At 40.9% G+C, this 15,000-nt stretch overlaps 1 protein-coding gene across 1 annotated transcript in view; it reads left to right on the top strand.

Moving 5' to 3' along the window:
• The window catches only part of LOC311234756 (ankyrin-3-like), a 323,045-nt gene that overhangs the window by 260,239 nt on the left and 47,806 nt on the right, over nt 1-15,000 (top strand). The window contains 4 exon segments of the mRNA XM_084321999.1: nt 613-736; nt 4,443-4,454; nt 12,687-12,792; nt 14,953-15,000. The exon segment at nt 14,953-15,000 is cut by the window's right edge and continues 3 nt beyond it. Coding sequence (XP_084178125.1) covers nt 613-736; nt 4,443-4,454; nt 12,687-12,792; nt 14,953-15,000 — 290 coding nt within the window.

Genomic DNA, 15,000 nt, shown 5'->3' with positions numbered 1-15,000 from the left:
CGTGTCGGCGGCTTCATTGATCGGCGTGTTATAGTCCACCGGTCCGCCGATCGAGGTGCAGTTTTTTGCTTTTCATCCACTCTTTATTCGGCTCCTCCGCTGTGCTTTTGGCTTGAGAGTGTTGTGTTGGGATTATTATATAGGAACTGCGTTTTGGTTTCACAGGAGAGCAGCTCTACCGCAACGGGGCTTTGCTGCTGCTACCTCCGATCTGATGGCATGTTTTTTTTGTTGCAATGCTGTCAGTGATGATTGTCTAAAAGCTGTGTCCAAACATTGCCACTACAGCGTTATTGTGCCTAATGTCTCTTGTTGATGATAATCCTATAGGCAAACGAATAGACTCGATAATAGAAAAGTTGCAGCGAGCGTACTAGTATAATGGTCCTCACGGGTTTAACGGTATGTAATTCATTATCCAAGTCCTTTTTTGAGTCCTACCGATATAACCAATAATAAGTGGAGGATTAATGTTTGTTGGGAGTTTTTTATTTATTTTGTTTAACCTTCCTGAAGTGCCGCATCGCTCGGCCTATATCTTGCCTGGATTCCCTGTATATAGTAACTGGAGGATTATGTATGATTCCATTTCCCACACGCCTCGTCCTCCAGGTGAGGATGCGATGACCGGGGACACAGACAAATACCTGCGGCCTCAGGACCTCAAGGAGCTCGGGGACGACTCGCTGCCCCAGGAGGGATACATGGGCTTCAGCATAGGAGCCCGCTCAGCCAGGTAAGACACATTATACTTCTATGAGATGCAGATTGTTTTTTTTTTGTTTTTTTTGGTGCAGTGTTACATTGAATAATAGTATTATTATGGCATCATGGTCAAAGAAGGGCATCGTCCTCCGGACAGAGATTGAATGAAGTGATGATGTCCTGCACGTTGCCACTGTCGATGATGGCCATGCTGTAGGTTCCACACAGGGGTTTATTAAGATGCCACATCTGAATCCATATGCAGTATATCAGCTGCTATACAATGGCATCTGTTTGACCCACAGAAAAGTGTCCCTCCCTCAGACACGGACATACTGGAAAGCAACTGTGGAGAGTTGCCACTTAAAATGATTCAACCTGACAAAATGATTCAGCACTTTGCAGGGCATAATTATGAATTGGCTATATGAGTGAGTTGAACTTTGGTATTACCTATTATGCTTCTCTGTCTTTGGCCTTGTGCGTACAACTTTCGGTGAGCAGCTGTACTTGGCTATTCAGTAGGCCAACGTTCCAGAGGCTGGATGGAGTACTTTGTGGAAAACTGGCACGCTCCAGTGAAAAAAAGCATCAGCGCCACATTGGGATAGGTATTGTGCAGCGCCCAGCATATTACCGGCTGTCTATTGTAGTGGATCTGACAAGCTGGCTGATACATGGTGATGGTTGGCTGGATAAAAACAACAACATTGACGGGAAGCAGCAGCCAGCAGAAGGCCACAGCAAACGCTAGAACCAGCCCACAGCACAGAGATGTCATCGTGACAAGAGCTGTTGTTGTTCGATAAGTGTCTATTGTTAGAGGAACAGGGGACAGTTTGGTCAGGCAATGTAAGTTAACGATACGATAGTGTCTGGGATATTTTGGATTTTACCCCAACTGCCACCTGCAGATTGTTCGCGTTACCGCGACAACTCAACTATAGCTTTCATTCGAATCCTTTCAAATTGATAGTGCACGGGCGGCTAGGTGGTGCAGTGGGCAAGGCGCTCACCACCAATGCAGGAGACGCTGGGTTAGAGCCCAGCTCTCCGCATTGCTACCAGCTTGGCTGGTCGTTCATACTAATACAATTGGCAGTGTTAGGGGGTGGGAAGCTGATGGGTGGGGATCGGACGTTGTGGACAGCGACTCCTACAGGTCGGTTGGTGCGCCTGCGCAGCAGAATCAGGAAGTGACGGGGGCGGCGTGCCCTCCAAACGCAGACCCCCGACGCTGAGAGATCGCACTGTGCAGGTGAAAAGATGCGACGGCTGCTTCCTCGAGTACCGGAGGGGACACGTGATGTAAGTCTGTCCTTGACGGTTTTCAATTTTATTCGCGGCACGGTGGTGTAGTGGTTAACACTGTCGCCTCACAGCAAGAAGGTCCAGGGTTCGATTCCCGCTTGGGGACCAGGTTTCCATGATGCCAGTTACCCAGGTGGGGTATCTCCCAGGCCTTTCTGTGTGGAGTTTGCATGTTCTCCCCGTGCTCGCAAGGGTTTCCCCCCCCCCCCGATAAGATAAACCCAATGGAAAAACATGCACAACAACAAGATCGCTAACGCTGTGGCGTCCTTGACGAAGACGGACAGGAGCACTTGGATTGGTCCCCTGGCGCGGCTCACGTTGACGCCTGTCTGCTCCCGGCTGCCCTTGGGGGGGAAGGATGATGGGATGGGTTAATCGCAGATACGAATTGCATGCATGCATCGCATGTGTGCCAATTGATGACCTCGGAGCAGGTCCTAAATTATTATAAGGCTTCGTCCACATTGCAGCCGGCTTGTGGGAGGCATGGCCTAACAGCGTTCGAGACAGGGGAGGGTAGAATTGGACGATACGAAATTGGGATGGGAGAAAACTAGAAAATGGGAGAAAAAAGTAGATCAAATTGATAGTGCACATTTATGACCCCTAGAGGATGAACCCTATTGATTTTGGTGCCCCTATGACATTCAAAACGTTACATTTTTGTTTGTGGACGCAAATAGCTTTCATTCGAGTCCTTTCAAATTTGCCGTGCACATTCATGACCCCTAGAGGAGAACGTCTATTGATTTTGATCTAGCGCCGCCATCAGGCCAAACTTTACATTTTAGAATGTGTGTATCTCTAAGTTAATACCCTTCCCTTCAAATCATTTCTAATTTACTGTGCACATTCATGACCTCCTAGAGGAAAAAGCCTATTCATTCTGGTGACCCCGTGACCTTTCCTCTAGTAGTGCTACCAGCATTAGGCTAGAATCTTTCAATTTTCAAATGAGTTTATCTCGTGATCTGTCAGTCGCCCATCAGGGGCAGCATGGTAACAAGGTGGATTGAGAATTCGGGCCGTTCGGGGATGTCTAGTCATGAAAGGAACTATGCTAACTTGGTGGTTGCCATTCACTCCCAAAATATGAAAATGAGAAGTAAATAAAAAGAATTAGGCTATGGCACATGGCTAGATTATTTCCAGCTGTAGTCGACACACAGTCAACCAAGGGTTTGGATGGTTTCGACTTCTTCCCCGCAGGCAGTTTGTTTCAAGGTCCCTGAAACGTCTTGTTCAAACGTTCACATTTAAATGAAGTGCCACACAGTAAATTTCACAGAGTAGATTTTACTCAAACTGAGTACATTTTACTCAAACTGAGTACATTTTACTCAAACTGAGTACATTTTACTCAAACTGAGTAACATTTTACTCAGTTTGAGTCAAATGTACTCTGTGAAATTTACTGTGCAGTTGACTCAATGAATCATCATATATCATTGATGTGTAGCTGATCTGTGAACAAACATGTTACTGTTCTTCTTGTAGCACCTCATCAGCCTACTGTTTTTACTTAACCTCAGATAGAATGTTATAGCTGTTATTATTATATATGGTGTCATTGATGTGTATAGTGTAGTAACTGTGTCCATGAGAATACTGTTCTGCACTGTATTTGCTGACGTGTCTCTTTACAGGGTTGCAAAATGTAACGCTGTGTTAATGCAGTGAAAAGTTCCATTGATCAGAGAATGTGTGATGCTGCTGCTGAGCCGCTCCTTTCTGTTCCTTATACCTTTCTGTTTATGACATCGCCATTGCATGGTTTGCTTTTAGACTAGGCCTACAGACACACACACCCCCCCCCACACACACAAGCAAGCATGCATACAGTACATACTGTACATGCACACTAGGGCTGTGTTTGAATTTGAATTATATATTTTTTATTTGAATATCAAACTTCCAGTCAAATAAAAATAAATAAATAAAAATATATTGATATGAGGTGAACTGAAAAAAACACAACACGTGATTTGGGGATAATGTGCCCGGGAAATACAAGCAAATCAATGAGGTTTATAAAGCACAGCCCAATGCCTAATGAGGGTCTCCTATTGGTACTACACCAATAATAACAACTACACAACAGACAATGAACTTGTTAATTGTTGGCATTTTATGACTGCTTCGATGTGGTAATAATATGACAACTTTATTGTTAATATTCAAATTTCATTAGGGACAGCTGACTGCTAACACACACTGGGCCACACATACAGACCACTGGCCTGGTCTCGGAGTAGAACCATGCAAAAGCACAACATCAATGTCATATGGAGAGGAGACGAGAGAAACCCCACAGCATCTCTGCTTTGACGTCTTCAACCAATGCTTTGCTCTTCACTCTCTTCTGTTTGTCTCTTCTTTCTTTTCCTTGTTTTTCTTTTCTTGCACCCTGTTCCTCACTCTAGCCCTAGGATCAGGTAAGAAAGAGTAGGAGTAGACGCATAAGTCTCTGTATGGCACCTCCCCCGTTCCCTATAACTACCTAAACAACCCCCCCCCCACCCCTCCCGTATACCCATAAACCCATAACCTTTTACCGCAAGTCATTCCCCGTGTAGTGGTTCCATCAAGCACCGTTTATATTGCTCCATGTGTGTGTGTGGTAGCTGACGTAGTCGTTTTGTATACCATCCTCCACCCATGTTGTCTGGATGTTTTTCAGATAAGTCCGTTTTAGTTTGACGTCGGTCATCCTTTCGCCTTATTTTCTCATCATAAAACAATCATCGTATTTGCAAAAAGAAAATAAGACGTTTTTGACGCAGGGTTTCAAGGTGTAGTCTCCACGAAAATTAGAAAATAAAAGGCAAAGAAATCTTTGTTGTGTGGCGTTAACGACAATAACGGTTTTGTCTCTGGTTTTGAGTTGTGTTGTTGGTGATTAACCCCTCCATGTTTACTTTTGTGTGGTGTGGTCTGCCGTGGCATTTCCCTGTAGTATGATTATTATTTTTAGTGCCACTAAAATGTAACTTCCAGGGATCAAAAACACAAAATTACCCCCCCCCCCCCCCCCATATATTTCAATTTGACTGGCCCCTGAATTGAGTCTATGCCGGATTTGGAAAATGTTCCCAAATGTTCTTCAGACATCCTGACCATTATCAAGATGACCCCGCTGTGGCGTCATGGAGCGGAGAGATGGAAACTTAAACTGTCCAGGACTTTGAAAGCCTCCACATAAACCGTGGTTCAATTTGACAAAGGACAGACCAATATTAGGAGACGCACACACACACACACACACACACACACACACGCACGCACGCGCACGCACGCACGCACGCACGCACACACACACACACACACACACACACACACACACACACACACACACACACACACACACACACACACACACACACACATACAACCAGCTCTTTGAGTCATGACAGAAGATAAAACAAGTAGGCTAGTTTATACATTACATGATGACGATAAAACAAGTAGGCTAGTTTAAACATGATGATAAAACAAGTAGGCTAGTTTTTTTTTATTTTTTTTATTTCAACCTTTATTTAAAATCGTAAGCATCTGAGGTTTCCCTCATTTACAGAAATGACGATTGTACAGTACATAATAAAAACAATATTCACAGAAATGTAAACACCAGAGTAAAAAATTTAAAACGTTTCAAAATAATTAAAAAATATCAACTAAAACAGTTACAGGTAGTCACACAATGGTCTGAAATCATACGTTTAAACATTCCAAGGGAAGGGAGAACCTCCAATTTCAGCGAGAGTTGAAGGACATTCCATGAGTTAGAGGCATCAAAGGAAAAGGCTGACTTCCCTATAGCTCAGAACAAATTTGAGGAACCCTAAGAATAGAATAGAATAGATCTTTATTGTCATTGTTGGTACAACGAAATTTAGTTAGGAACATCACCACTGGCATACAAACATAAAAGATAGCATGTGCAAAATAATAATGTCAATAATAATAGTAATATAATAATAAAGTATCATCCAGTCATTCGATCGAGTTGAATAGGTTTCAATATTCCAATCTAACAGTGAGATTATACATGATGATAAAACAAGTAGGCTATAGTTTATACATGATGACGATAAAACAAGTAGGCTAGTTTATACATGATGATAAAACAAGTAGGCTAGTTTATACATGATGATAAAACAAGTAGACTCGTTTATTTATACATGATGATAAAACAAGTAGGCTAGTTTATACATGATGATAAAACAAGTAAAAACACACATCAATCAATGCCTGAAGTGAAAAAAAGAAAATAAATACTAACCTTGTAACCTTGTACTAGTAGTATGCCCTCTCCTACTAAGGAATGCCTATTATTACTACCTACTAGGGGTGTAACGGTACACAAAAACCACGGTTCGGTACGTACCTCGGTTTTGAAGTCACGGTTCGGTACGGTTTTCGGTACAGTGGGGGAAAGTACGGTACGGTACGGTACACACTGACACGGTTGGGTACGGCTACGTGTACCTTTACACCCCTACTACCTACTATGCTAATATGCACTCAAGTCTGTACCACTCAAGTTCAACAGTTTGACAAACAATGTTACTTACCCTTCCTGCTGACTTGTTGTACAGAACTTGTAAGTCGCTTTGGATAAAAGTGTCAACTAAATGTAAATGTAAAATATAAGTAGGCTAGTATGCATGATGAATATAAAACCAGTAGGCTAGTTTAAACATGATGATAAAACAAGTAGGCTCGTTTATACATGATGATAAAACAAGTAGGCTAGTTTAAACATGATGATAAAACAAGTAAGCTAGTTTATACATGATGATAAAAACAAGTAGGCTAGTTTATACATGATGATAAAACAAGTAGGCTCGTTTATACATGATGATAAAACAAGTAGGCTCGTTTATACATGATGATAAAACAAGTAGGCTAGTTTATACATGATGATAAAACAAGTAGGCTAGTTTATACATGATGATAAAACAAGTAGGCTAGTTTAAACATGATGATAAAACAAGTAGGCTAGTTTATACATGATGATAAAACAAGTAGACTAGTTTATACATGGTGATAAAACAAGTAGGCTAGTTTATACATGATGATAAAACAAGTAGGCTAGTTTAAACATGATGATAAAACAAGTAGGCTAGTTTATACATGATGATAAAACAAGTAGACTAGTTTATACATGATGATAAAACAAGTAGGCTTTTTTAAACATGATGATAAAACAAGTAGGCTAGTTTATACATGATGATAAAACAAGTAGGCTAGTTTATACATGATGACGATAAAACAAGTAGGCTAGTTTATACATGATGATAAAACAAGTAGACTAGTTTATACATGATTATAAAACAAGTAGGCTCGTTTAAACATGATGATAAAACAAGTAGGCTAGTTTATACATGATGATAAAACAAGTAGGCTAGTTTATACATGATGACGATAAAACAAGTAGGCTAGTTTAAACATGATGATAAAACAAGTAGGCTAGTTTAAACATGATGATAAAACAAGTAGGCTAGTTTATACATGGTGCTAAAACAAGTAGGCTAGTTTATACATGATGATAAAACAAGTAGACTAGTTTATACATGATGATAAAACAAGTAGGCTAGTTTAAACATGATGATAAAACAAGTAGGCTAGTTTATACATGATGATAAAAACAAGTAAGCTAGTTTAAACATGATTATAAAACAAGTAGGCTCGTTTATACATGATGATAAAACAAGTAGGCTAGTTTAAACATGATTATAAAACAAGTAAGCTAGTTTATACATGATTATAAAACAAGTAAGCTAGTTTATACATGATGATAAAACAAGTAGGCTAGTTTATACATGATGATAAAACAAGTAGACTAGTTTATACATGATGATAAAACAAGTAGGCTAGTTTATACATGATGATAAAACAAGTAGGCTAGTTTATACATGATGATAAAACAAGTAGACTAGTTTATACATGATGATAAAACAAGTAGACTAGTTTATACATGATGATAAAACAAGTAGGCTAGTTTATACATGATGATAAAAACAAGTAGGCTCGTTTATACATGATGATAAAACAAGTAGGCTCGTTTATACATGATGATAAAACAAGTAGGCTAGTTTATACATGATGATAAAACAAGTAGGCTAGTTTATACATGATGATAAAACAAGTAGGCTAGTTTAAACATGATGATAAAACAAGTAGGCTAGTTTATACATGATGATAAAACAAGTAGACTAGTTTATACATGGTGATAAAACAAGTAGGCTAGTTTATACATGATGATAAAACAAGTAGGCTAGTTTAAACATGATGATAAAACAAGTAGGCTAGTTTATACATGATGATAAAACAAGTAGACTAGTTTATACATGATGATAAAACAAGTAGGCTTTTTTAAACATGATGATAAAACAAGTAGGCTAGTTTATACATGATGATAAAACAAGTAGGCTAGTTTATACATGATGACGATAAAACAAGTAGGCTAGTTTATACATGATGATAAAACAAGTAGACTAGTTTATACATGATTATAAAACAAGTAGGCTCGTTTAAACATGATGATAAAACAAGTAGGCTAGTTTATACATGATGATAAAACAAGTAGGCTAGTTTATACATGATGACGATAAAACAAGTAGGCTAGTTTAAACATGATGATAAAACAAGTAGGCTAGTTTAAACATGATGATAAAACAAGTAGGCTAGTTTATACATGGTGCTAAAACAAGTAGGCTAGTTTATACATGATGATAAAACAAGTAGACTAGTTTATACATGATGATAAAACAAGTAGGCTAGTTTAAACATGATGATAAAACAAGTAGGCTAGTTTATACATGATGATAAAAACAAGTAAGCTAGTTTAAACATGATTATAAAACAAGTAGGCTCGTTTATACATGATGATAAAACAAGTAGGCTAGTTTAAACATGATTATAAAACAAGTAAGCTAGTTTATACATGATTATAAAACAAGTAAGCTAGTTTATACATGATGATAAAACAAGTAGGCTAGTTTATACATGATGATAAAACAAGTAGACTAGTTTATACATGATGATAAAACAAGTAGGCTAGTTTATACATGATGATAAAACAAGTAGGCTAGTTTATACATGATGATAAAACAAGTAGACTAGTTTATACATGATGATAAAACAAGTAGACTAGTTTATACATGATGATAAAACAAGTAGGCTAGTTTATACATGATGATAAAACAAGTAGGCTAGTTTAAACATGATGATAAAACAAGTAGGCTAGTTTATACATGATGATAAAACAAGTAGGCTAGTTTATACATGATGATAAAACAAGTAGGCTAGTTTATACATGATGATAAAACAAGTAGGCTAGTTTAAACATGATGATAAAACAAGTAGGCTAGTTTATACATGATGATAAAACAAGTAGGCTAGTTTATACATGATGATAAAACAAGTAGGCTAGTTTAAACATGATGATAAAACAAGTAGGCTAGTTTATACATGATGATAAAAACAAGTAGGCTAGTTTATACATGATGATAAAACAAGTAGGCTAGTTTATACATGATGATAAAACAAGTAGGCTAGTTTATACAGGATGATAAAACAAGTAGGCTAGTTTATACATGATGATAAAACAAGTAGGCTCGTTTATACATGATGATAAAACAAGTAGGCTAGTTTAAACATGATGATGTAAGAAGGGAGCGATCAGTGGAAGAGAGAGAGATAGATAGAGAGGAAAAACAGTGAAATTGAGTCCATCATGAAAATGGTATAGTTAAACAAGAGAGAGAGGGAGCAGAGTGCTAGGAGTTGCTCTATCAAGCAGAAAAGGCGAGAGCGTGAAAACAGACAGGGAGGAGGAGGAAGAGAGAGGGACAGAGAGTGAGAACAAGGAGGAGGGGTAGCTTTAAAGGGATAGTCCAATGTGATTCATCACATGACAGGAGTCCTGAGCTTTAAAGGGATAGTCCAATGTGATTCATCACATGACAGGAATCCTGATCTTTAAAGGGATAGTCCGATGGGATTTATCACATGACCGGAGCCCTGAGCTTTAAAGGGATAGTCGTAGTCCAATGTGATTCATCGCATAACAGGAGTCCTGAGCTTTAAAGGGATAGTCGTAGTCCAATGTGATTCGTCACATGACAGGAGTCCTGAGCTTTAAAGGGATAGTCCGATGTGATTCATTACATAACAGGATCTTTAAAGGGATAGTCCGTCCTCTCAGTTCATCCAGACAGCATGTGCACCAGTGTTTTTTTCTCTTTTTTCCCCAGAGATTAGAAGTAGAAACCGTTAGCATTTATTAGCATTGCTAGTAGTGGAAGTCAATGGTGTTATGAAGTGTGTTGTATATTATGACTTCCCCTCACACACTGCTAACAAATTTGAACAATTTCTGCTCAACACCCAAAACACGAGTGCTTTATGTTTATGGACTGTAAGGCTTCCAAGTTTGTGACACATTACGGACTGTATCCCTTTACAGAGAGAAGGAAACACAGAGATACTGTAAGGGAAGATAGGAGAACAGGGCAGAATGAGAAATAGGAGGAAGCTATGAAATGCAAGCTGTGTGACAGAATAGAAATGGGGCGGGGGGAAGCAGCGCAGCGATGCCATGCCAGCGAGTCCATTGAGGCCATGCAGAGTTGCTTGGTAACTTGGACAGTAGGGTAGGCATCGCTGAATAAAGGGCTTCTCTCTGTCCTGAATAGCATGCCCACTCAAACGTGCTGAGCTCGGCATTTTCTCCCCCCCCCCACCCCCCGCTCGCTGGTTCTTTCCCTCTGCACAAACACACACTCACACACGCTTGCATACATCGATATACACACACAAACACACACAAAGCGCACAGTTTTTATTTGACTTGATTCGTCATCCATACAGTTGCAGGTAATTTGCATAAGCGCACACACACACACACACACACAGTGTGCAACAGACCAGTGTAGCCACCTTTATCAAGGTATGTGTGTGTTTATACAGTCACAAGAAGTATGGGTCCGTACTGTTAGAAAGAAGTGGAGTAAGAGGAACAGCACGAGCGAGAGAGAGAGAAGAGATGAGTGGAAGCAGAGTTACAGTACTGTGTTCAGACCCAGAGAGAGGAGAAGCAGAGTTACAGTACTGTGTGCACTTCAGACCCAGAGAGAGAGAGAGAGGAGCAGAGTTACAGTACTGTTTACTTCAGACCCAGAGAGAGAGAGAGAGAGGGGAAGCAGAGTTACAGTACTGTGTTCAGACCCAGAGAGAGAAGAGAAGACATGAGATGAGTGGAAGCAGAGTTACAGTACTGTTTACTTCAGACCCAGAGAGAGAGAGAAGCAGAGTTACAGTACTGTTTACTTCAGACCCAGAGAGAGAGAGAAGCAGAGTTACAGTACTGTGTTCAGACCCAGAGAGAGAGGAGAAGCAGAGTTACAGTACTGTTTACTTCAGACCCAGAGAGAGAGGAGAAGCAGAGTTACAGTACTGTGTTCAGACCCAGAGAGAGAAGAGAAGAGAGAGGAGAAGCAGAGTTACAGTACTGTGTTCAGAGAGAGAGAGAGAGAGAGAGAGAGAGAGAGAGAGAGAGAGAGAGAGAGAGAGAGAGAGAGAGAGAGAGAGAGAGAGAGAGAGAGAGAGAGAGAGAGAGAGAGAGAGAGAGAGAGGGGAAGCAGAGTTACAGTACTGTGTTCAGACCCAGAGAGAGAAGAGAGAGGAGAAGCAGAGTTACAGTACTGTGTTCAGAGAGAGAGAGAGAGAAGAGAGAGGAGAAGCAGAGTTACAGTACTGTGTTCAGAGAGAGAGAGAGAGAGAGAAGAGAGAGGAGAAGCAGAGTTACAGTACTGTGTTCAGAGAGAGAGAGAGAGAGAGAGAGAGAGAGAGAGCAGAGTTACAGTACTGTGTTCAGACCCGAACAGAGAGACACACTGCGAGAACAGGCAGAGGTCACGACACACTGCCAGAGGCCTACAGCAGACGGGGCTGAAAGATGGGTCTGAGAATCTCTGTGATATCAAGCTACTGTAAAACAGGTCTAGGTCAGCTGCTATTCTTAGTCAAAGAATTGGTGCTCTGCTCTATTTCTAATACTTCAGCCAGCGTAATTGCTGTCGTTCCGCCGTCTGACTTGACAATTAATGTATTTATAGGGCTACTAATGGGACGACTTTTGAGGGCTACCAGTATAAATACAACTTAATTTGAGAGTTTTGGGGGAGTTTATGAAGAACACACAATTACTAAGCCCAGGTTTTATTCGCCAATTGATTCCCATTCTTCTCAGACACTTCTAGCCACGATATCTCTCTCTCTCTCTCTCTCTCTCTCCCTCTCTCTCTCTCTCTCTCTCTCTCTCTCTCTCTCTCTCTCTCTCTCTCTCTCTCTCTCTCTCTCTCTCTCTCAGTGTGCACACAGACTGACCTCACTCTCGTTTCCATATCTAAATACATACCACACACACCTCTATTCTATTCCTTCTTTCGGCTGTGGGTCTTTCCCTTCCTCGCTCTCAACTCCACTCCTCCACACCTCACTGTGGGCTCCTCCCCTTTCTGTCATGATCAATATTAAACATCAGTTCCCTGGAGGTTGCATAATAATAACTGTTCCTTTTTTGTACCTTTTTTGTTCTGTCCTCCCACCCCCGTTGCTCGTTGTCACCCCGCACTGCTGTGTCGCGTGGTAACATGTAGCCTGCGCTCCTTCAGTTCGGACAGGTCCAACACCCTCAACCGGAGCTCCTTTGCTCGCGACAGCATGATGATCGAGGAGATACTGGCCCCATCCAACAGGGACACGGTAGGTCTCGTCCTTTACCTTTTCCTGTCCACTCTTTCCTCACTTTTTGTCTGTACTCTCGGCTAAATCACGTACCTCAGACGAAGAACTATAGGCGGTTTCACTGGAATCGTGTTGCTAGGGAACAGTTTGGACCCCGTGTGTTTCTTTCCTCTGAGGTATTGATATTAGAAAACACTGCGACAGGAAAGAAACTTGGGTCCATTTTAGAATGTTCATGTTGTCAAGTTGAAACCCGTCTATAACCTTTTGTAACTTTTATAACTTAACATTTTTGGGAGGAGCAATGTTTCTCAAACCTTTATTATGTAAAGATGGTAAGTTGGAGTGTCGTGCTCATTCAGCGTTAAAGACAGTAGAGGTTGAGTAGTTTTAGGTGATGTATCTCACGCTCCCAAGTGATTTGAACTGAAAATACATGGGCTGTCGCAAAAAAAAAACATTTCATAACATGGTTCTTAACACATTGGGCGCCAGACCCGAGATTTCTCGGGTTAACTCGCCAGCGGTTGAGCGCCAAAACCCGAGATTTCTCTGGTTTTCATAGTTTTTTCTTTTATTCAATTTTTTTATTCTATGCAGTGTCACGGACCTCGGTGTTACCATAGGAAATCATTCTGAGATCCCCAGAGTGCAATACCGGCAGCATCCTGCTAGATGACAGTATCGCCCACCCTTTGAAACCTTATTTCATACTGTGTGTCACATCTAATTTTGTCCGGGCGGAGAATTTAGACCAATGATGAAACATAATACCTATTAAATACCTTTGATTTGGAAATAGTAGCGTGTCCAGGCGAGCAACGCAAACGCTTTTAGCTAAATTCACATTTCGCTCCATAACACAGTTACCAGGAATTAGCCAGGATCACTCTGAAACTATACAACGTATACATGAAAAAATGTATTCTTTTTCACATGTTGAACGAGGGATGTCAAATGAGCCATAGTATTGTCTCCATAGCTATAATATAGAATATAGATATAGCCCTGCAAACACCGCGACGCACAGTGAAAATCCCTATCTCTTACAGCGGCGGCGCAATGAGTACAAGGATGGCTAACACGGCTGGCGCTGAAAGTGTTAACTGCAAGCGTTTCGCAACTGCAATTTTTTTTTTTTTTTAGCTCTCATTGCTCTTTGAAACCTCCTCTCCTGTCCCTGTGTCTCCTCAAGTCCGTCTCACCCGTCTGTGCTACGTCTCTGTCACAACGAGCGTCCGTGAATTGATGGATCCCTTTACGAGTGAACGCTGGAAAGGGGAGGTATAGCCTAAATAAATCTGCTTGTCTCCGGTATCTTGTCTCAAGGTCATTATCAGGCAAAAAAAATTTCAAAATAAAAAAAACATTGATGGCGTGATGTGCTCTTTGCTCTGGTTAAAGCGCTGAGCGGGTGAGCGTGAAAACACCTTCAGTAAGAGTTTATTCAGGCCCACTCGCGTTGGGAGGCCCCCTCGTCCGTCGCTTTCTCAGGGAAAACCACAGCGCGCTGCAGAATTTACACCACCCCCCTGGCCTCCCCCCCCCCCCAGCCTGTGTTGGTGGTCGGGATCCAGGACAGTAGCTATAACAGCCTTGTGTGTACTGTAAACAATATTACTGACGTAACCTGCATGTTCCACGATGAAGACTTCTTTTTGGCGACTATAGAAGAAGGTCAAACCGTTGTACAAACATTTCTGCCGCTACCTCTGTTGGGGAAAATAAGCAAATGTTATTTATTTGACTCTGGAAAGAGTGAGGTTTTGTTTTGTCGCACAGAACGGAAAAACGCTTCATCTTAAAACTGGGTAATAAAACATTTGGACTATTATCTTTTATTCCCGAGGCATTACAGCTGGTGATAATAAAGGCTCTGTTTGACCATCCCCCACGACGCCGTCACATGACCTGTTTTAAGATTGGCCTACTATCAGATCTGCCCGGTTTTGATTAATACCTCAAATGTAAAATGGAGGTCATTGTGCATTTAAAAAAAAATAAAAAATTTGCCCTAGAAGCCTTTCCCCATGGAAATATACAGTATAACTCGTGTCTCCCACAGTGGGAGAAAAGGGAAGCCATTAGAGAATAAACCCATCCTCCATATATTCCTCTGTATGGACAACGCCCTCTCCGATATGTATGATTTCTGAACTGTCTCTCTTCTCTCTAAAGCTTCAGACTGTCTGTAAAGACATTTCCTACTTGGTTGACCCTCTCAAC

This window comes from Notolepis coatsorum (assembly GCF_963971535.1).
Source record: "Notolepis coatsorum genome assembly, chromosome: 9".
In the NCBI taxonomy this organism is placed as follows: Eukaryota; Metazoa; Chordata; class Actinopteri; order Aulopiformes; family Paralepididae; genus Notolepis; species Notolepis coatsorum.
The sequence above is the reverse complement of the archived record's forward strand: the minus strand, read 5'-3'. Positions and strand labels throughout refer to the sequence as shown.